The sequence below is a fragment of the Pongo pygmaeus genome, chromosome 19, assembly GCF_028885625.2.
Source record: "Pongo pygmaeus isolate AG05252 chromosome 19, NHGRI_mPonPyg2-v2.0_pri, whole genome shotgun sequence".
In the NCBI taxonomy this organism is placed as follows: domain Eukaryota; kingdom Metazoa; phylum Chordata; class Mammalia; order Primates; family Hominidae; genus Pongo; species Pongo pygmaeus.
Window position 1 is genome coordinate 73150915 of NC_072392.2, and position 20892 is coordinate 73171806.

At 55.1% G+C, this 20892-nt stretch overlaps 1 protein-coding gene and 1 non-coding gene across 2 annotated transcripts in view; one reads left to right on the forward strand and one right to left on the reverse strand.

Annotated features, from left to right (window-relative positions):
* The first annotated feature begins 670 nt into the window (after positions 1–670).
* The window catches only part of THRA (thyroid hormone receptor alpha), a 31352-nt gene continuing 11130 nt past the window's right edge, over positions 671–20892 (forward strand). Inside the window, exons 1-4 of the mRNA XM_054459820.2 lie at positions 671–888; positions 12009–12358; positions 14694–14761; positions 15331–15431. Of these exons, the coding sequence (XP_054315795.1) occupies positions 12306–12358; positions 14694–14761; positions 15331–15431 (222 nt within the window). The 5' untranslated portion in view covers positions 671–888; positions 12009–12305. The remainder of the gene's footprint in view (positions 889–12008; positions 12359–14693; positions 14762–15330; positions 15432–20892) is intronic.
* TRNAV-UAC (transfer RNA valine (anticodon UAC)) lies at positions 20462–20534 on the reverse strand. Its single transcript has one exon. It is a non-coding gene; the product is annotated as a tRNA-Val (tRNA).

Below are 20892 nucleotides of genomic sequence, written 5' to 3' on the forward strand. Positions count from 1 at the left end.
GGAAATGGTTGGTGACAGAGAATAGAAAGAGCCTATATGGAGAAGGGTGACGTTGGAAAGGGGAGGCAGTGGATCGGTATTGATGTTAGAAATGAGAGGGGAGGGAGGTAACGGGGAATGAACCCCCACAAGGATTAAAAACATAAGATGATTGAAGTTAAAAGGACATCAGGGGTCACCTGCCCAGCCCTCGCAGCTGAAGCCTGAGGAAGCTCTGCCCCCGACAGCAGTGGCGATTTGTCAAGGTCACACAGTGAGTTACTGGCGGAGAAGGGACCTGAACTCCCAAACAAACTCTACACCTGCAAGCGTTTGGTGTTTAGACTTTCTCCCCGATGTATAAGGTGCAGGCTGCTCGTCGATACTTCCTCCTCCACCCTCACGGTGCACACCCGAAAACCCCCCAATTCTCCCGGCAAGCAAAGGCTATTTTTTAATGACATCTTTTCCAAAATATGTCACCAAGTACCCACTCCTGCGGGAGCCGCCCGGGCTGGGGAGGGCGAGTCCGAGCGGGGCGGGGCAGAGGCGGCCGAGGGGCGGCCGGGCCTCTGGCGGGGGTCCCGGGGCGCGGCAGGGGGCGGGGGGCGGGGGCGGGCGGCGGCGAGGCGGCCTGCAGGGAGCAGCCGCGAGCCGGCCGGGCGCGCCGAGCCCGAGCCCCAGCCGGAGCGGGGCGGGGGAGGGAGGAGCCAGAGCGGCCGCCGCCTCTGCCGGAGGAGCCGCGGGGCCGCCACACTCGCCCCCCGCCCCCCCCGCGCTCACTCGCACTCACACCCGGGCGCAGGAGGCGGGCGGCCCGGGCCCCACCGGCCCCCCATGGACGCCCCCAGCACGGGGCGCTGAGACCCCCGCGTCGCTGCCCAGCCCAGTCCTGCGCGCCACGCCGAGGTAAGGAGGAGGGAGCGAGGGGGCATTAATATGCAAATGCCTCGCGATTGATTATGCAAAGCCGCGGGGCTCCGTGGCCAGCTCCCAGGCGGGCTAGGGGCGCCCAGGGGGTGCCCGCTGCCAGCCTCAGCCTTTCCCGGCGCCCCAGTGACCCTGTCACGAGCCCGGGAGCTTGCAACTGACGCCCTGGGGAAGGGAGGTGTTGCTAGGAGGTCGGTGGGCCCCGGGGTTCGCAGGCGGAGATGGCGTCCGAGCCTCCCCCTGGAGGGCCCGCCCGGCCTCTGTCCGGCCAGTCTGCTGCGCATTCCCGGGCCGGGCCCCGTTGCCGGCCGCCGGAGCTCCCCCGCCCGCCGCGCCGCGGTTTGTTTACGGTGCGCCGGAGGCCTGCCCCCCCCCCAGCCCCCACCCCTAGCCTCTGAGGCCCGAGTGGCCTTTGCAAAGCTGCCTCCAGCTGCGGAGGGCAGTATGAGTGCGGTGGCGCGGGTGGGCTTGCACGGGTCCGGGGAGAGGGAAGTTCCCCCCCACTTCACCCGCCTCCCGGTTGAGCATGGCTGTCTGGTTGCAACACTCCTAATTGCAAAAACGCGGTTGTTGGGGGGGAATGTGTGTGTGGAAGGGGTGTACTTGGTGGTGCCTAGATGATTGGGAGAGTTGCTGGCTGGGGAGGAGAGGGAGAAATGGACCTGTGTGTGTGTACCCCACCTTGTTTCCCTCCCCTTGCAGCGTGTCTCTGGTGCCCCTTCTCCATCTGGGGCCCTCCCTTGTCCAGCGTGAAAGAAAGGCCTGGGGGGATGACAGGGGCAATTGAAAGAACCACCGTTCCAGGGGTGGGGGTGGGGGACACAGAAGGAAAGCCAGTGAGGTGGGAGCCTGCCCCTCAGTGCTGGCTTTGGCTCCAGGAGGGGGAGGGGATGAAGGGGGCTGTTGTCCAAAATGAGGGGGGAAGCAAAAGTGACACGCAGACACAGAGATATGTCCACACAGAGAGCCACATGCACACCCAGGGACACCCAGGCAGACTCAAGGACAGGAGCTACTGGACACACCCACATGGGGACAAGGGAAGAGGCAGGCTGCTGCACCGTGGAGCTCTGAGGGGTGGGATATACCCATGGGAGACCAAGAGCATGGGGACCGATCCATGCACATACCCACGCACAGGGTCACACGTAGATGCTGTCACACACTGGGGCAAGGAGGAGTTGCTGTCACCCACACATAAAAAGTCACTGTCACATGCATGCATGCACACAGAGCAATTGCACACAGCAGCACAATTACAAAAGACCCTGTCACTCACAGGCACACACGTGCTTGCATGAGCCCAGTCACACAGACATCATTGCTTGCCGTGACAGTCCCTGTCACTCAGTCAGATGCAAACACAGTTACACATCAACACATGTATACACAACTTAGCAACAAGTATTTTCCTGGACTCTTACTGTGGAGCTCTGAGGTTCTGTAGGCAACAAAACCCTTGCTCCCAAGAATATTAAATTTGGCTGTATGAAAAGGCGTTCCTGCGTAATGGTGTAAAGCATGCATTCCCAATGTCATGTTCTTGGTCTCTATCGCTTGAGATACCACCCTACTAGACAGTGAGCTCTTGGAGACCTGGGAGAATCACTTAAAGAGCTCTGGATTCCACCCAGAGCCTAGCACAAGGGCTGCTTTGTAAATACTTGTTAGTTGATTGACTGTGGAACCTGCAGACACAGGTGCACTCATTTGCACATGGTCCCCTGAACTTAGGTACAGAACGAGTTCACAAGGCCCAGGTCCCCACAGTTGCAGATCCACACCAACAGTCGTGTCCACACAACCCCAGATGCACACAACTGCAGCCTGTGCAGCCAAGCACACACTTAGATGCACACAATCACAGATTTTTCCCCTTCAGCTTCCTCCTCCCCTTTTTCCTCTAGGCTCAGCCACTGTGCGGGAATGGGCTGTTTTTTTTTTTTTTCTTTCTTTCTTTTAGAGGGACAGAGAAACAAGAGCAAAGACAGTGGGTTCAGGGGGGTTCCAGAGGGCCGAGTCATGGGCTCAAAGCAGTGTCCAGTGACTTCTAGAAGCTGGGATTCTCTTGACTGTTGGGGAAGGGGAGAGCTGCTCTCCTCCCTACCCTGAAAGCTCAGGGCTGTCTAACTGCCCCTGCTCTGAGTCATTTGCCTGGGTCTTTCCTGGGAACAGTCAGTCACCTCCAGCTGAGTTCCTGTGCCCCACCTTGAGTCTGGCCCTTTTTCCCACCTGGACCCTCCTGTCCAAACTTGGAAGCTTTCCTTAAGAGGCCATCGGCTGGCGAGTGTCTAGTACAGAGTGATGTGTACTTTTGACTTGGAATTTCTCTCTAACTCTGTCTCTCTGTTGCTCTGTCTTGCAGTGTCTGATTCTCCCTCTCTCTCTCCTTGTTTCTCTACCAGTCTGTAACTGTCTCTCACCCTGTCGCTACCCCTGATCTACCCCTGTCCTTGTCTCAGAGCTGGGGACTGGCAGCAATGTTCTTCATACTTTTCCAGTTGTTAATACCCAAGCTCCGCCCCTCTGCCCCCCCTGCGCAGCCTCTGGGGTCAGCTTGAGGTTGGGGTGGGGGGCGGGGGGCTCAGCTGGCTGCTCAGGACTTCCTGCGCTTCCTTAGTGCTGCAGCTGTGGCCAGCAAGTTTTAGGGGCTGGGAATGGGGGAAGGGGGGGAGGTCAGCCACTGCCCATGCTGACCCCTCGGGCCTGCATGTCTGGAGACACCAGTTCTGTGGGCACCCTCAGGGTGCAGGCTGCAGCCAGCTAGCAGCTCTTAAGCCAGTGAAGAGGCTCCCCCCTACACTGGCCCAAGCTGGGAAAGAACCGCCCCCATGGGCAGTGGTGGGAGCTGGCAGGACCCTGCTGAGTTGGGTCCACTGCAGGGCTCACAATGGCCTTTCTCCACACCCCTGGCAGCTGAGGCCCACCTCAGAGATGCCCAACAGCTGTGTCCTTTTTGCCCAGCCTCAGGGCCTGGTTCTGAGGGCACAGCTGCCCAGACTAAGTGTATACTAAGCGAGGCCCTCCCACCCGTGAGTGCAAGTTCCAGCCTAGAAGGGGTACCTCTTCCAGAGAGGGAATTTGAGGAGGGGGAACTCGGGCAGGAGACCTCGAGCCCGGGGGCACCAAGCACTTCTCGCCATGCTCCCCTCTAGCCTTGGCCTATTTGGAGGTGGAGGCACTTGGCAGAGAACCCACAGGGCAGCTACAGAGGGGAAAGACTGAGGCTTGGTCTCAGGGAACACATAGCTGGATGAAAGAACAAGGCATTGGGCAGGGCACAGTGGCTCACGCCTGTAATCCCAGCACACTGGGAGGCTGAGGCAGGTGGATCACCTGAGGTCGGGAGTTCAAGACCAGCCTGACCAAGATGGTGAAACCTCATCTCTACTAAAAATACAAAACTTAGCTGGGTGTGGTGGCGGGGTCCTGTAATCCCAGCTACTCAGGAGGCTGAGGCAGGAAAATCGCTTGAACCCAGGAGGTGGAGGTTGCAGTGAGCTGAGATTGTACCACCGCACTCCAGCCTAGGTGACAGAGTGAGACTCCGTCTCAAAAAAAAAAAAAAAAAAAAAAAAGAAAGGAAAAAGAAAAAGAAAAAAAAGAACAAGGCATTATCTGTCAAGCAGGTGATATGCCATCACAGCCAAGAACAGGGATGAAGATGATGATCATGGCGGTCATGATTGACCTGGACTGCCTGGGTCTGAATCCCAGCTCTGTCACTCGCTAGATGTTTGACTTTGAGCAAGCGATTTAACTTCCCCGTTGCCTCATCTGTAAATTGGGGATGATCATATCTACCTCATTTAGCTTTTTTGAGGAAAAACGTTTTTAAAAGTGCCTAGTTCATAACTATATATGTGAGCTGTTGTGATGGGTGAAGGAAGCTGTGGGCCTGGGGTCTCCCAGATTTCTTAGAGAAGCTTGGTGGAGAATTGGATCTCCTAGACATCAATGAGACTGGGGCCTGGGGCAGTGGGTCTCCAATTTCCAGCCTTCTCACCGTCATGTAATCTTTTCCTCCCAGACAAATTTTTGCAACCTGGAATGAGTGTATGGGAAAGAGCCCAAGGCAGGCCCCCTCTGCCCCACCCTCCTTTGACCCTCGCCCTTCAGCTTACAAGGAGCCCTTGGCCCCTAAGCCTGGGACACACCCCACCAGCTAGGGGCACCTGCATAAATCTTTGGGCATCACTGCATCTCTGTTCAGAGTCTGAGCTCTGGGGGTGGGAGAGAGAGAACAAGGAAAGCCGTCCCCTCTCTTTCTTATGTGTGGGCTCAAAGAGGAGGCAGTGCCCTTCCTCCCTCCTGGGAGCGCAGCATTGGTCAACCAGGACCCACCCCTGGCTGATAGGCACCAGATTCCCCTGCCCTCCATGGAGTGGTACTTAGTGTGAAAGGTGGTGGCAGAGAGAAACTGAGGCACTGAGTAAGGACCAGTGTGGTGGGCACAGCACTTTGAGATCCAGCATCTCTCCTGGGTTGCCTCTTTCCCTTTGTGAGTCTGGTGATCAGGATCCCCTCTCCAAACCCCTTTTATTTAGCCCTGCCCCTCAAGGTGAAGCAAGGACAATGGGAGGATACCCTGTAGGGGTGACGGGAAGCCTTTGGAGTGGGAACCAGTCTCAACTCTAGTTCTCGGCTGGGTGCAGTGGCTCACGCCTGTAATCTCAATATTTTGGGAGGCCAAGGCGGGAGGATCACTTGAGGCCAGTAGTTCATTATCAGCCTGGTCAACATAGTGAGACCCCATCTCTAAAAACAACTTTAAAAAATTAGCCAGGCATGGTGGCGCATACCTGTGTTACCAGCTACTTGGGAGGCTGAGGCCGGAGGATCGCTTAAGCCTGGAAGGTCGAGGCTGCGGTGAGCTGTGATTGTGCCACTGCACTCTAGCCTGAACAACAGAGTGAGACCCCCCCACACACACACACATCCTCTCAAAACAAACAAAAAACAAAACATAACAAAAAACCCAACTGTAGTTCTCATGGCTGCAAAGGTGTCTAGGGGACTTTGGAGAACTGTTGTGTCTCTTGGGGAGGGAGGCAAGCGTGACCATGGTGGGAAGATCACTAGCTGGGAGTTGGGAGGCCTGGCTTTTGACATTCACTAGTTGTATGACTTTGGGCCTGGGTTTTCATTATCTGGAGACAATGGTTCCTGTCTCACTCAGGTTGAGGGCAAATAACACAAGGTGGGATGACCCCTGTGTTCAATCCATGTTGCATCCTGGCATGGTGAGCAATGCCTGTGGATTCTCCTTTTTTCTCAGGGCCTGGCACATGCCAGGGTGGGGCATACACATGCTGCCTGGAACCAGAGACAGTTCTCAGTCTCTCACTGAAGTATCTGGGGCTGGTGTGTGGTAGGGGCACATGTGGTTCCACCTTGGTGTCACTTGGCAGGCCAAAGCTGGGGTCATAGGGACCTCACTCCGGTATGCCATTGCGTGAGGTGGTCCAGAGGGAGGGTCAGAAGTTTGCTGGGTAGACAAGGGAAGCAAGATGGGTGTTACTGGTGCCCAGGAAATACTATCCTTGCTTCCCTGTTTTGGGGGTGGGCATTAAAGGTTGGTACCAAAGCCACAGCCATGCCTCTCAGCAGTGGCCAAGAGCAGAATGATTGGACCAAGCCCCTGGCCCACCTCCTCCTCCTCCTCTCTTCCTCTTCTAAGGAAGAGATCGGCTCTTGGCTCCCAGAGCCCCAGCTGCCTGTTTCTTTTTCTCTTTTACCAGGCATGGGGGTGGGGAAACAGGGGAACCGAGGCTTTGGTGTCTTTCGGCATTTTTGTACACATCAGTGAGTGGGTGTGTTGTGCACGCATCCATGTGAGAGTGTTTTTGTGCATGTGTGGGCTGGGGAGGGCTCTGAATATCTCCTGGAACGGTACCCAGAGCCCTGTGGTTCTGCGCATGCGGGGTGAGTGTGTGTGTCTGCACGTGTCCGTGTGTGTGCCGGAGACTCAGCTGCATTCACGCGCGCGCTCTCTCCCTCCCTCTCCCTCTCTCCCTCCCTCTCTCTCTCCCTCCCTCCCTTCCTCTTCCCTCTCCCTCTCTCTCCCCCTCCCCCCTCCCTCCTTCTCTCCCTCCCTCTCTCTCTCTCACACACACACACTCAATCTTTCTCTTCCGTCCCCCTTCCTCCCTCCTTCCTATTCCCTCCCTCCTCCCTTTCTCTCCCTGTCTCTCTGTCTCTGTCTCTGTCTCTCTCTCTCTGCCTCTGCCAGTTCTGCTTGGTTAGGGGCTAGCTCCAGCCTCTGGGGTGCCTGGGAGAACATCCCTGCCTTTCTTTCCCCCTCCACCATTCCCTCCCCTCCTGGGCCATGCTCCTCAAGGCTTGCAGGCAACTTCTTCTACTGCCTTAGATGAGGGAGTGAGGAGGGAGGACCCCAAACCTTGTGCCCATGGTGCCATCTGCAGCAAGTGCCTTGGCCCCGTGACATTCATGCCTCCAGCATTCAGCTGCCCCAGCTCCCAGCTCCAATTACCCGCTGGCTGCTGGGGGAGGGTGGGGAGAATGTGCCGTGCCCAGCTTGGGGGTGCTCCTGCTTCTGCTTTCTTGGCTACTTGGATCTCCTGCCTCCATTCCTGAGGGGAATTGGGCAGGGGGGCGTGAAGTTCTGTGGGCTGATAAGGAGGGGCTGAGTTCTCCAGCATGGGTGTGGGCATGACCACCCACCAGTGGTCATGGGGGATGGATGTGACCTGGGAGGAGACCTCCAGACCTGGGCACCCACCTTGATGCCTGGCTGGAGCTGGCCCGGGCAGGAGGAGGGAGAGGAGAGCAGCAGGTGGGTGAGGCTATGGGGGGAGCCGGGTGGGAAGCACAGTCTTTGATGTTAATACTGGGCATTTGGCCCAAGTCAAGGCTGCTGTTTATGTCTTTCTGTCTCTGACCTGCAGGGGGGGTTTCCTGTTATATTCTTTTGGGGCGGGGTGGGGAGGATCCTTTGTTTAAGTAACCAATCTCCCCCTTATGAGGATCCCCACCCCATCTCCCATTCTCTAGCCTCTAAGGTCCCACAGTGGCTAGGTGATGAGTCACTGCCCCCCAGCTCCAGAACCTGTCTCCTGGGGGCCCAGTGAGAGCTCACCAAGGGGTGCCACCTCCCCTCCTCCCGTCTCCCCCATGCCTGCCAGGCTGGGGCCCTGAGTCTGTGTGTACTCCTCTGCCACATCACACCTGCCAAATAGTACCTTCCTTCCCGCCTTCACTCCTCCTCTCCTTCCTGGCACTAGGATAACAGAGAGTTGGGTGGGGCAGCCCTGCTCAATCCATACCTGAGAATAGAACAGGGGGTATGGGAAAGGAGAGGGAGTCCTGGTCCTAGAGAGGCCTCTGCCCCTCAGCGTGGGGGCACGTGTCACTGCTGCAGCACTGCCACCACCACAGAGTCCCAGGGGCCCTTGGTGTGGGTGGCTGCCTGTGGTGCCTGTGTTGGCATGGGGGGCAGTGCTGCCCACAGACGCCTGTGCCCATGCATGCCCATTTATGTGTCTGGGCCACGGCGGCCGCCCCGGCCCCTCAGCATCGCCCTTCCTGGCTCCCATGGTGGGAGGCTGGGTGATGAGGAGTGGGTGGTGGGGGAGGGATCTCCCCCCACCCTAGCAGCAGGCAGAGGGGAAGGGGAGAGGGAGGTGTGAACCTACCCACAGAACTATTAATAGCCCACATGCCAGGCCACCAAGAACCAGCTGTCACCGTGGAAACCATTCCTACGCCCCCCTCCCCCCAGCCTGCATGGGGTGGGACTTAGACAGGGTACGAAGCCCCCCCACCCATCTTTCTTTGTTACCTTTCTCTCTTTGTCTCCCCTCCTTCATGTGTCTCTCCTCCCTTTATCTGTCCTCCTTTCTACCTCACCCCTTCTCCCCATCCCCCATCTCTGGCTCCCCTTTCTTCCTCTCCCTCTACTGCCTTGTCACCCCTAGCTCTACCCCAGCCCTGTCCCATTTCTTTGTTCTTCCCCCTCCTCCCTTCTTCCCTCTTTCCCCCACCAGCCTTTTTACCCCTCCTCCCATCTTTCTACCCTTTTCTCAGCCGCCCCTCATGTACGCGTCCCTGTGGCTGGCAAGGAGGGCTGGGCTTTCTTCAGAGCACTAAGGACAAAGTTCAGGGGCCCCAGAAAGGTGGGGCCAAAGCCCAGAGCAGATACGCAGGAGGGTTAATGCGGGTAGTATTGGGGGTTAGATCCTGGGGACAGAAACTCCCCTCTGGCAGCCCCAGGAGTCCTTTGGGGGTGTCCTCAGATCCACAGGACTGCAGAGTGGGACGGCTCAGCAGTGGGAACCTGGCGGGGAGCCCGTGGATGCCGCATTGGCCCCGTGTCCCTGTCCCCCCATGGCAGAAGTACTTAAGCTTAATGAAATGCTTCCCCCTCCGCGGGCACTTTGCCTACACTGCCACCCAGCAGCTCTTATCTCACAAGGAGGGAGTGGGTGGCCAGGCCAGCCGACAGGTGGGTCTTGCTGTCCTGCTGTCCAGCCTGGGCACAGAACCCCATAGCTCCGCCCTCTCGGCCTCCTTGGGGCGGGGCCTCCCTCACCTCTGCAGAGGAGGTGCCGGGAAGGAGTTTGGGGAGTTAAGCTGGACTCTGGAGGAGGGGAGAGAGGCTGCCCTTCAGGGTGGGTACCCCTGCCCCATGCCCCTTACCCGCTGACCTTTTTCTGCCCGTGGCTAACACAGGCTCACCTGGTGTGTGTCTCCCCACATGCTGGGCACTCTGCCTCGCCTCTGTATCACCCCAAAGGCCCAAGTGTGTCCCTGGAGAGATGCCAAGGAGTCCCCAGGGGTTCCAGCCTCTTTCTGGGTACCCAGTGTGAGGGTGCCCTCGGCAGCAAGGGCAGCACCTTGCTCCTCTGCCCACTACCAGGGGCTGACTGTAGCCTGGGCTGCACTGCCCAGCACCAGGGCACCATTCAGTTCAACAGAGGGGTGGGGCAGAGAGCGAGCCTGCCCCTCCCCCCAGTGGGCACGTGCAGGCCCTTGGCAGTACCCAGACACATTTGGAGTTAAGGCTGGGCAGGAGAGAGGGATGGGGAAATAAACATGGTGGCTTAGGTTGGCACTGCCCCAGGTCTGCAATGTAGCAACTGGTAAGTGGCAGGGGCCTGGGGGAGGGGGCCCTCAGGAGCCCTGGCCTGGGGCAGGAGTTGCCCATGCCATGTGGCTGCCACTGGTGTTCCCTGCCTGGCCCGGCCCACAGCAGCCAATGCTCATTCCTGCACACACTGGTCCTCCTCGGCTGCCCCCAGGGCCTGCTCCCCGGGGCTGCCCCTCTCTCAGCATGCCCACTCCTGTGCCTGCCTCCTCCCCTTCCCGGGGGTGCTTGGGCCTCCGGCTGGCGAGTGGATTTTTCCAGCTTCTGTAAACAAGTGGTGGCAGTGTGCCAGGCGGGCAGGAGACAGGCGGGGGCAGCACCACAGCCAGGGTGTGCCAAGCACCGAGGCACAGCCTAGGGGGCAGACGGAGACACCCAGACCCGGAGAGAGAGACATTCAGACACAGACAGACAGACATATGCAGGCAGCCTCGCTGGACGTGGAGTCAGAAGATCGTCCTCTATTGTCCAGCCCAACCCCCGTAGCGGCCCTTGCCCCCTGCCCCTCACTGTCTGGCTGAGAGCATTAGGCCCCAGTGCCCAGCCCCTGGGCTTCCCCACCCACTCCTTCTCCTCCCCAACCTCCACCCCTTAGGGCTGGCTACGCCATTATAAATTTATAACAGGAATTTCTCCACAAGCCAAGAAAAACTTGACCTACTTTCTTGATGACTCCCTGGGCTAAGGCTCCCTGCTCACGCCCCCCCACCCCAGTCTCCTGTCCAGCCCCCGGTGCCCAGTCCTGGTCTGGGGTGGGTGTCAGAGGCAGAACGGGCCACTTTGCTGTGCAATGCCCATGCTCTCCACACTACCAGCTTGCCTGGGTGCAGAGGCCCCGTCCTGCTGCTGGCCCTGCCCAATCCCCTGACTTATCTCCCTCTCTCTCCCCATCCTGGCTCCTTATCAGCTCCTGGGGGTGGGGCCAGGGGGCCTAGGGGTGAGGTCTCCTATGCAGCAGCCACGTGACAGAGGTTGAGGTCGTATGTCGGGGAGCTGTACCCTTTGTCCCCCTCCTACCCGCCACACCTGCCTGTGTGCACACAGACAGTAAGCCATAGGTCTGCAGCCCAGGGTCAGAGGTGCAATGCCGTAGGAATGGTGGGCCCGGCTTGGCACTGCCCTGGACTCCAGGTAGCAGAACAAGGCTAGCATTAGGGCCAGGCTGTGAGGCTTATCCCACAGCCACCTGCTTACTAGCTGTGTGAACTTGAGTGAATGACCAAGCTTTCTGAGACTCAGTTTCCTCATCTGTGAAGTTCTCCTGCACACTTTGGAGGGTACAGATTCTCTCTCCAGTTAACGTGTGTTAGTTTCCTTTCCTTTCCCCCTTGCCATCCTGGTCGATAGCAGCTCAGCTAAACCAACTGAGAAGTCTGGTCCTCTGCCTGGGAAGTGGGATTCGAGACCTTGAGTGGGAAGCTCTGGAGTCCCTGAGGGGCCAGAGTTGGGGATCATAACTTGGCCAGCAGCATGGGAGGTCAGTTCCCCACAGCTTTCAACATCTCTCTCTATTAAGGCACAAAGATGGGCATTCACGCTCACTGCGTGCCGCTCTATGTCCCACCCTTCCTTCACAGATACCCCCCTGCCTATGCTGAAAACTGCTTGTCGCTGGTCCCCTCTTGCCCCTGTAATACAGATGAGTTTCAGGAAAGCTTTTCTAGAGGGGTGGTAACAATAGCTAGTGTTTAATAGATGCTCATTAAGGGCCAGGCATTTGTCTGAATATGAAGACATATTACTTAGTACATGAATGATCTCATTCTCTCCCTCCATTCCTTCCCATGTCTGGGGCTTAGGAGGTGGATCTCCAATCTCGCCTGCTGTACCTGTGATCTAAGGGATTATCCTGGTCCCCTCTCTATGCCTGCCCTTCCTGCCCCCTGCTGTCTTGCTATGGGACCCCAAAGCCCCAAGTGTTGCCACCAAAGGGATCCTACCCACCTTCCTACCGTGACACCTTCTTACCCCTGCCCCTCTCTTCTCTTCACAGGGATCTCTGGACAGGACAAGACTCTGGAGCTACTCCCCCAGCACACAGCCCGGGACCCACAAACCCAGCTTGCCCCCAGCCCTCCCACCTGCCACTCCCTGGCCCCTCCCACCGCCCGCCCCCCTTGGGGCTCAGGGCATGGTGTGAAAGGCCAAGTACTGAGGCGGGTATCATGGGTGCTGTGCCCTAGGGCCTGGGTGGCAGGGGGTGGGTGGCCTGTGGGCGTGCCGGGGGGGCCAGTGTGCCCACCCCAGTCTCTTGGCGTGCTGGAGGGCATCCTGGATGGAATTGAAGTGAATGGAACAGAAGCCAAGCAAGGTGGAGTGTGGGTCAGACCCAGAGGAGAACAGGTAATGGGTTCAGCAACTAGGTCATGCCAACTCCTAAGCAGCACGCATGGGCACCTGGCTGAGCTCTCCTTTAGGCACCGCCTTTAAGCACCTCTGTGGGATGGACGTGAGGCCGGCAAGCCTTCTGCCTGCCTTTGTCTGGCAGATGAGGTCATGTTCACATGTGACAGGCACTTGGATTGAGAGATGCTCATTTTGAAGCGGGGAGTGATACAGAGCAGAGTAATTACAGGGAGCACATAAGGGGCCCTTCCCTAGACATTGCTGGGCAGTCTCAGATGCCCCCGACGTCCCCTCCACCATTGCTGCCCTCACCTTGAGCATGTGGGATCCAAACAGCCTTGCCATTTTCTTCCTCTCCCTACCAGCCCATTTACTATCTGACCACAAGTGTGTTGTCCACAAGCTGCGGTTCACGTAATACGACATTTCAGGGCACGTGCACCAGTAACTGTTGGTCATAGCCCACGCTTATATTCGGAATCTATTGGGAGCCCCACACGCTCTTCCTTGTTCATGGTCAAGGGCGGGCACTGCGATGGGGCTACTCCCAGAAAGTGCACGCCAACCATGATGGTTTTGCTTCCACGTGGGTGAGGTGTCAGCCCTGCACATACACCAAGGGATGGTTACCTATGATCTGCATTGCCCTTGAGGAGCCCAGAGGGTCTCTGCCTTTTCCATCAGCTCCAAGTGGCACAGAGCTTTGTCCCAGTTGGCACAGTGCCCTGGGAGCTGGGTACAGCCTGTGCCTATGGCCAGGGAGAGGGTGGGGGTGGGGGTGCTCCGGGGAGCAGTGTGGCTGACTGTTGCCTAGGAGATCAGATCCCGAGCCAGGAAGCCAGAGGCCTGGCCAGGCAAAGCCCTAAGGCCCACAACTGGGTCCCTGGAGGGTAGAGGAAGTAGATGGAACTCACAGCTGGGCAGGGCATGGGGTAGCTCCCCTCCCCCAAAGCCTCACCCCAGGAAGGACTCTGAGGACGATCTGGCCTGTCGCTGTGTGGCTGTCACTTGCAGCCCCTGAGTCTCCCAGCTTAGGCTTCTGTGGGTCTGGAAGAGTCTGCCCCTAACGTTTGGAGAAAGGCAGGAATGCCAGTTCCCAGTCCCCTGACTGCAGCCCCTCCCCCATCACCTTCCCCTCCCCCATGTCTATGCGCCACCTTGTGGCTGTCTCTAGGACTACACCCAGAGGCTGTGCGTCTGGTGGTAACTGCTGAAGCCGCTAGCTCAACTGGGGGCCTAGGTGGCCTGAGTTCCCCTGCATCCAACCCTCTGGAAGGCGTGAGGGAGACCTGACCTTCAGCCTCGTAGGAAGTAGACAGGAGTAATCCCCAGGGGGCGTGGAGCATAGGGTTGTCTGTGACTGTGACCCTGGCCAAGGTCACTGTGTCAGTGTGTTGGGAGCTGCATCCCGCTCCAGGAGGAAGGGGCCTGCAACATGCCACACGCAGGGTGGGTGCGGGAGGTTATACAATCCTTGCATGCATGTAGAGGACTTATGTAACCTGTGTGCACTGAGGTTATGTAACATGTATGTGGAGAGCCTGGCAACATATATGTGCAGTGGCTGAGGGTTGCTAATAATACGTTGCACAGAGGGGCTCAGTCCCGGCTCTGACTCCAGCTCATGGTGTCACCAGGCACAAGTAGGGTCTCAGTTTGCTGCTCTGTTAAATGGAGGCTGTGCGGAGGGTGTAGTGTTTCCTGTTGCTGTGGGTTATTTAGCACGTGTGTATGACCTGGAGCTCAAGCAACACGTGCACACTGGGGGGATGAGGGTGGTTTTATGAGGTGCCTGTGCAGCGTGTTGTGTAACACATGGGCACATCCTAGAGGTTGTATAGCACATTTAAGAATGCCCTGAAAATTTCACAGATATGTCAGCCGTGGTGCATACTCACCATCCATGGGTTTATAGTGAAGGCTGCATGGTTATTCATCTGTGCCAGTGTTATGTTGCATATGTATGTGTGTGTTCTAAAGGTTACATAGCTTTAAGCATATCTTAAGAATTCTTCCAGCGTATTTGTCATGTACTGAAAGATGAGGATGTCCTGCGGATTATGGGTGCTTCAGGTCTTCTGGCGGGTGAATGTGTGTGTGTTGGGGCTCTAGAATATGCTTGTGCCACAGCCAAGCCCCTTATCTCTCTCTCCTGCAACTTCCAGATAACTGGACCCTTTTAAGCATTGTCAGCTGACCCTGGGGGGTGGGAGGTAGAATGAGGACACAAAATGGAAAGAATCAGGCCTTGGGGGATTGTATAAGCCTCTCGGATGAGAAAGGGGCTGCCCGAAGACTGCTCTGTGATTCTGCCCACTTTGCCTCCATCCAGTGCCAGGTCACCAGATGGAAAGCGAAAAAGAAAGAACGGCCAATGTTCCCTGAAAACCAGCATGTCAGGTGAGGCTGGCTGTGCCTGCCCCTTCTCCACGTCCCCAACCCCACCAAACCCAGCCAGGGCTCCTCTGGACCTGGACGTGGAACAGTAGTTCCTGTGTTCCCTGCGGGGAGCCTCCTAGAGGGCTTGGGATGGACTTGTCTGGGGGTGAGAAAGGTGATGTGGGATGTGCCCAGCTTTTATGGGTGGATTAGGTCATGAAGGCCTCTTCCCTCTTCCCCTAATACCCTCGTCTGAGGCCCCACCAGAATCAGGGCCTGTGCTGAAGGACTGAGGGGCTGTATTATCCCCAGTGAGCAGCTGACATTTATTTTTCCCTCTCCACCATCCTCTGCCTTGTAGATAGATCAAGAAGAGAGCCCTGAATGGACAGTCAGAAGAACTGAGATTCTTCATACTCTTAGGGCAGAGATGGACAGGTTCACCTCGTGTCTCTCTAGGATTCTACCAGGGAGGCTGGGCTAGGAGAGGGGCCAGAAACAAAAAGTTGAGGGATGGGGAAAAGTGTGAGAGCCTCTCTGCTGGGACTCCAAGCCATGCCTACCTTCCTCCATCCTTTCCTTCCTCCCAGGGTATATCCCTAGTTACCTGGACAAAGACGAGCAGTGTGTCGTGTGTGGGGACAAGGCAACTGGTTATCACTACCGCTGTATCACTTGTGAGGGCTGCAAGGTATGGAAGCTACCTCCTGCCCCTCCCCTGCCACCTGAGCCCCCATATTACTCCCTATGTCACCTAAAGCCCACCTGTTAGGTCATCACTTTTTTTTTTTTCTTTGAGACGGAGTCTCACTCTTGTCCCCCAGGCTGGAGTGCAGTGACGCGATCTTGGCTCACTGCGACCTCCGCCTTCAGGTTCAAGTGATTCCCCTACCTCAGCCTCCCGAGTAGCTGGGATTACAGGCGTGCACCTCCACACCCAGCTAATTTTTTTGCATTTTTAGTAGAGACGGGGTTTCACTGTGTGGCCAGGCTGGTCTCGAACTCCTGATCTCAGGTGATCTGCCCGTCTCGGCCTCCTAAAGTGCTGGGATTACAGGCGTACCTGCCTGGTTACTTTCTCTTCGCTTCTCTTATTCATTCATTTGCTCATTCATAACTCCTTCTCTGCCACTCACAGGAAAATTGCCTAACTTCTTCGAGCCTTAGTTTCAGTTTCTTCATCTATAAAATGAGGATAATCATTCTCTCTACCTTATAGCATTGTTGGGAGAATTAAATATGTTGGAGATAATTCACTTGAAGTGTTTAAAACAGTGCCATTGGGTGCTGTGGCTCATGCCTAAAATCCCAGCCCTTTGGGAGGGAGGCCAAGGCGGGAGCATCCCTTGATCCCAGGAGTTTGAGACCAGCCTGGCTAACACAGTGAGACCCTGTCTCTACAAAATTAAAGAAATTAGCTGGGTGTGCTGCCACATGCCTGTGGTCCCAGCTACTCAGGAGGCTGAGGTGGGAGACTGCTTGAACCCAGAAGGTCAGGGCTGCATTGAACGGTGGTGGCGCCACTGCACTCCAGCCTGGATGACAGAGCAAGATTCTGTCTCAAAATAAAATAATAAAATATAAAAAATAAAATAGTGCCATGCGCATAAGAAGCATTTGATAAATGCCAGCCATCACCCATTCATTCAGTGTATTATTAGGTGTGAGAGTGTAGTACGTACTCTGCCCTCAAGCTGCTCACAGCCTGTCAGAGAGAAAGACACAACTTGAAACAAACATCAGTGTTATTCAAAATGTGGTTCATGGACCACCTGTCCTACTAGTTAAAATGCAGATTCCCAGCCTTCATCTTTTTTTTTTTTTTTTTTTTTTTGAGGCGGCATCTCGCTCTGTTGCCCAGGTTGGAGTGCAATGGTGTGATCTCGGCTCACTGCAACCTCCGCCTCCCGGGTTCAAGCAATTCTCCTGCCTCAGCCTCCTGAGTAGCTGGGACTACAGGCACCCGCCACCACGCCCAGCTAACTTTTATGTTTTTAATAGAGACGGGGTTTCACCAAGTTGGCCAGGATGGTCTCGATCTCTTGACCTCGTGATCTGCCCACCTTGGCCTCCCAAAGTGCTGGGGTTACAGGCGTGAGCCACTGCGCCCAGCCTGCCCAGGCTTCATCTTAACCCTGCTCACTCAGAGCCCTTTTGTGGAGCCCAGGAATCTTCCTTTTAACAGAATCCCAGAGTGTTTCCAATGCACCTGAAAGAGCGAGAGCCAGTACTGGGGGTGTAGTGGGAGCTGGGAGCACAAAGGAGAAGAGGACAGCAGGTTCTTCCAGGCAGAGGGGATGACAAGGTCATAGACTTTGGGAGGCCTAATTGTTTTGTTTTGTTTTTTTTGAGACGGAGTCTCGCTCTCTTGCCCAGGCTGGAGTGCAGTGGTGCAGTCTTGGCTCACTGCAACCTCCACCTCTCGGGTTCAAGCAATTCTCCCTGCTTCAGCATGGGTAGCTGGGATTACAGGCACCTGCCACCAAACCTGGCTAATTTTTGTATTTTTAGTAGAGATAGGGTTTCGCCATGTTAGCCAGGATGATCTCGAACTCCTGACCTCAGGTGATCTGCCTGCCTCTGCCTCCCAAAGTGCTTGAGAGGCCTAATTAGATTTCACTTTGATCATTTCAGCCTGGATAGCCTTTCCAGGATCACCTCCTAAAAATGCAAGGCCTTCCAAGAAACAGAATTATTTAAATCCCAGCACTTTGGGAGTCCAAAGGTAACCTGAGGTTACCGCACCCGGTGGCACTGTTTTAAACACTTCAAGTGAACTATCTCATTTAATTCTCCCAACAGTGCTATAAGGTAGATAAAATGATTATCCCCATTTTATAGATGAAGAAACTGAGACTCAGAGAAGTTAGGCAATTTTCTTGTGAGTGACAGAGGAGGGATTATGAATGAGCAAATGAATGAATGAGTAAGGTCAGGAATTTGAGACCAGCCTGGCCAACATGGTAAAAGCCTGTCTCTACTAAAAATACAAAAATTGGCTGGGCGTAGTGATGTACACCTATAATCCCAGCTACTTGGGAGGCTGAGGCAGGAGAATCTCTTGAACCTGGGAGATGGAGGTTACAGTGAGAGCGGAGATTAAGTCACTGTACTCCAGCCTGGGTAACAGAGCGATACTCTGTCTCAAAATAAAAAGAAAAGAAACAGAATTATTTATATGTTAAAGGCCAGGTTTAGTAGCTCAGGCCTGTAATCCCAACACTTTAGGAGGCCAAGGTGGGAGGATTGCTTGAGCCCAGGAGTTTAAGAACAGACTGGGCAACATAGTGAGACCCTGTCCATACAAAAAAAATTTTTAAAGTAGCCAGGCATGGTGGTGCACTCACACCTGTGGTCCCAGCTACTCAGGCAGCTGAGGTAGGACGATCACTTGATGCTGGGAGGTCGAAGCTGCTGTGAGCTGTGATTAAGCCATTGCACTCCAGCCTGGGCAACAGAACAAGACCCTGTCTTAAAAAAAAAAAAAAGGAAAAAAGTTTAAGGCTTGAAGTTTCTCTCTCTTTCTTGATGTCAACCAAACCAAGACCATGAGGGATTTAGAGTTCCCTAGCAGAAGCAATACAATCCTTCTGGAAGCAATACAAACAGTGTAGCATAGAGAAAGGATCTTTCACTCTCACGGACATCTGAGTCCCAGGGAAGCACCCTGAAAAGACAGAGATGCCTTGGCCCCACCCTTGGAGAGTTTGATTTTGTAGTTCTGGAGTGAGGCCCAGGAATCTGTATCTTTGGTAGGTGCCTTTGGTGATTTTTTTTTTTTTTTTTCAAGACGGAGTCTCACTCTGTCACCCAGGCTGGAGTGCAGTGGTACGATCTTGGCTCACTGCAACCTCTGCCTCCCAGGTTCAAGCACTTGTCCTGCCTCAGCCTCCTGAGTAGCTGGGATTACAGGTGCCCGCCACCACACCCAGCTAATTTTTTGTATTTTTAGTAGAGACGAGGTTTCACGATGTTGGCCACGCTGGTCTCGAACTCCTGACTTCGTGATCCACCCACCTCAGCCTCCCAAAGTGCTGGGATTACAGGCGTGAGCCACCGCACTCGGCTGCCTTTGGGATTGTAATGCCCCCTGGAATCTGAGAGCTCAGACGTTGGTGTCCCATACCTGAGGCCCAGTTCTGACTCTGCTGCCCACCGGCCACATGACTTTGGGCAAATTGCTTCATCTCACCAAGCTTCAGCTTCCTTGTCTGCAAAGTGGAGGCAGTAACAGTTCCTACCTCATAGGGTTGTCCGGAGAGTTCACTGTGATGTTCCATGAAAGACAAGGCTTATCTTTTGGGTTTTTGTTTTTGTTTTGTTTTGTTTTTAGTGGGGTCTCTGTCACCCAGGTTGGAGTGCAGTGGTGTGATCATAGCTCACTGCAGCCTTGACCTCCTGGGCTCAAGCAATCCTAAGCAATCCTCCAACCTCAGCCTCCAGAGTAGCTGGGATTATAGGTGCACGCCACAACCCCTGGCCAATTTGTGTGTTTTTAGTAGAGATGGGGTTTTGCTATGCTGGACAGGCTGGTCTTGATCTTGAACTCCTGGCCTCAAGTGATCTGCCTGCCTCAGCCTCCCAAAGTGCTGGGATTACAGGTGTGAGTCATTGCACCTGGCCAGCAAGGCTTATGTTTACTAAATGACTGACACATTGTAAACATGAAAAAATACTAATTCTTCATATTATTGCAATCATCTTGAGTTTTGAGGTGTTTCCTTTAAAATAAAGGTGAGGCTGGGTGTGGTGGCTCACGCCTGTAATCCCAGCACTTTGGGAGGCTGAGGTGGGCAGATCACCTGAGGTCAGGAGTTCGAGACCAGCCTGGCCAACATGGTGAAACCCCATCTCTATAAAAATACAAAAATTAGCCGGGCGTGGTGGGGGGCACCTGTAGTCCCAGCTACTCAGGAGGCTGAGGCTGGAGAATCGCTTTTACCTGGGAGGTGGAGGTTGCAGTAAGCCGAGATCACACCACTGCACTCCAGCCTGGGTGACAGAGTGAGACTTCATCTTAAAAAGAAAAAAAAAATTAAATTAAAAAAATAAAATAAAGGTGAATCCCAATGTAGAGAATCGAAATGTTTCTCTTCCCCTACTAGAGTTCATACTCAGTCCCTTTCCTTGACTTTTTTGGCTCCCCTGTTTTATGAATTCCACATGCATGGACAACAGGCAACATATATGAGAATGGTTTTGGGGTCAGTGTTGTTTTTGAAGTCATTTAGCAAAATGGAAAATGAGGTTTTACTTGGATTTCCTTTTTTTTTTTTTTTTGAGACAGAGTTTCTCTCTTGTTGCCCAGACTAGAGTGCAATGGCACAATCTTGGCTCACCGCAACCTCTGCTTCCCAGGTTCAAGCAATTCTCCTGCCTCCCGAGTAGCTGGGATTACAAGCATGTGCCACCATGCCCGGCTAATTTTTTCTTTTTTTTTCTTTTTTGAGATGAAGTCTCACTCTTGTCACCCAGGCTGGAGTGCAATGCAAGCTCCGCCTCCTGGGTTCAAGCGATTCTCCTGCCTCAGCCTCCCGAGTAGCTGGGATTACAGGAGCAGGCCCAGCTAATTTTTGTATTTTTAGTAGAGATAGGGTTTCACCATGTTGGCCAGGCTGGTCTTGAACTCCTAACTTCAGGCAATCTGCCCGCCTGGGCCTCCCAAAGTGCTGGGATTACAGGCATGAGCCACCGCGCCCGGCCAAGGGGTGCACCCCACCATGGTTCCACTGGGGCTCGAACCCAGGACCCTCTGCATGTAAAGCAGACGTGATAACCGCTACACAATAGTACCGCATGCTTTTTTTTTTTTTTTTTTTGAGACGGAGTCTCGTTCTGTTGCCCAGGCTGGAATGCAGTGGCGCGATCTTGGCTCACTGCAACCTCTGTGTCCTGGGTTCAAGCAGTTCTCTGCCTCAGCCTCCTGAGTAGCTGGGATTACAGGCACCCACCACCACGCCCGGCTAATTATTTTTTTTATTTTTTTTATTTTTTTGATACGGAGTCTTGCTCTGTCACCCAGGCTGGAGTGCAGTGGCGCGATCTTGGCTCCTGGCAAGCTCCACCTCCCGGGTTCACACCATTCTCCTGCCTCAGCCTCCCGAGTAGCTGGGACTACAGCGCCCGCCACCATGCCCGGCTAATTTTTTTGT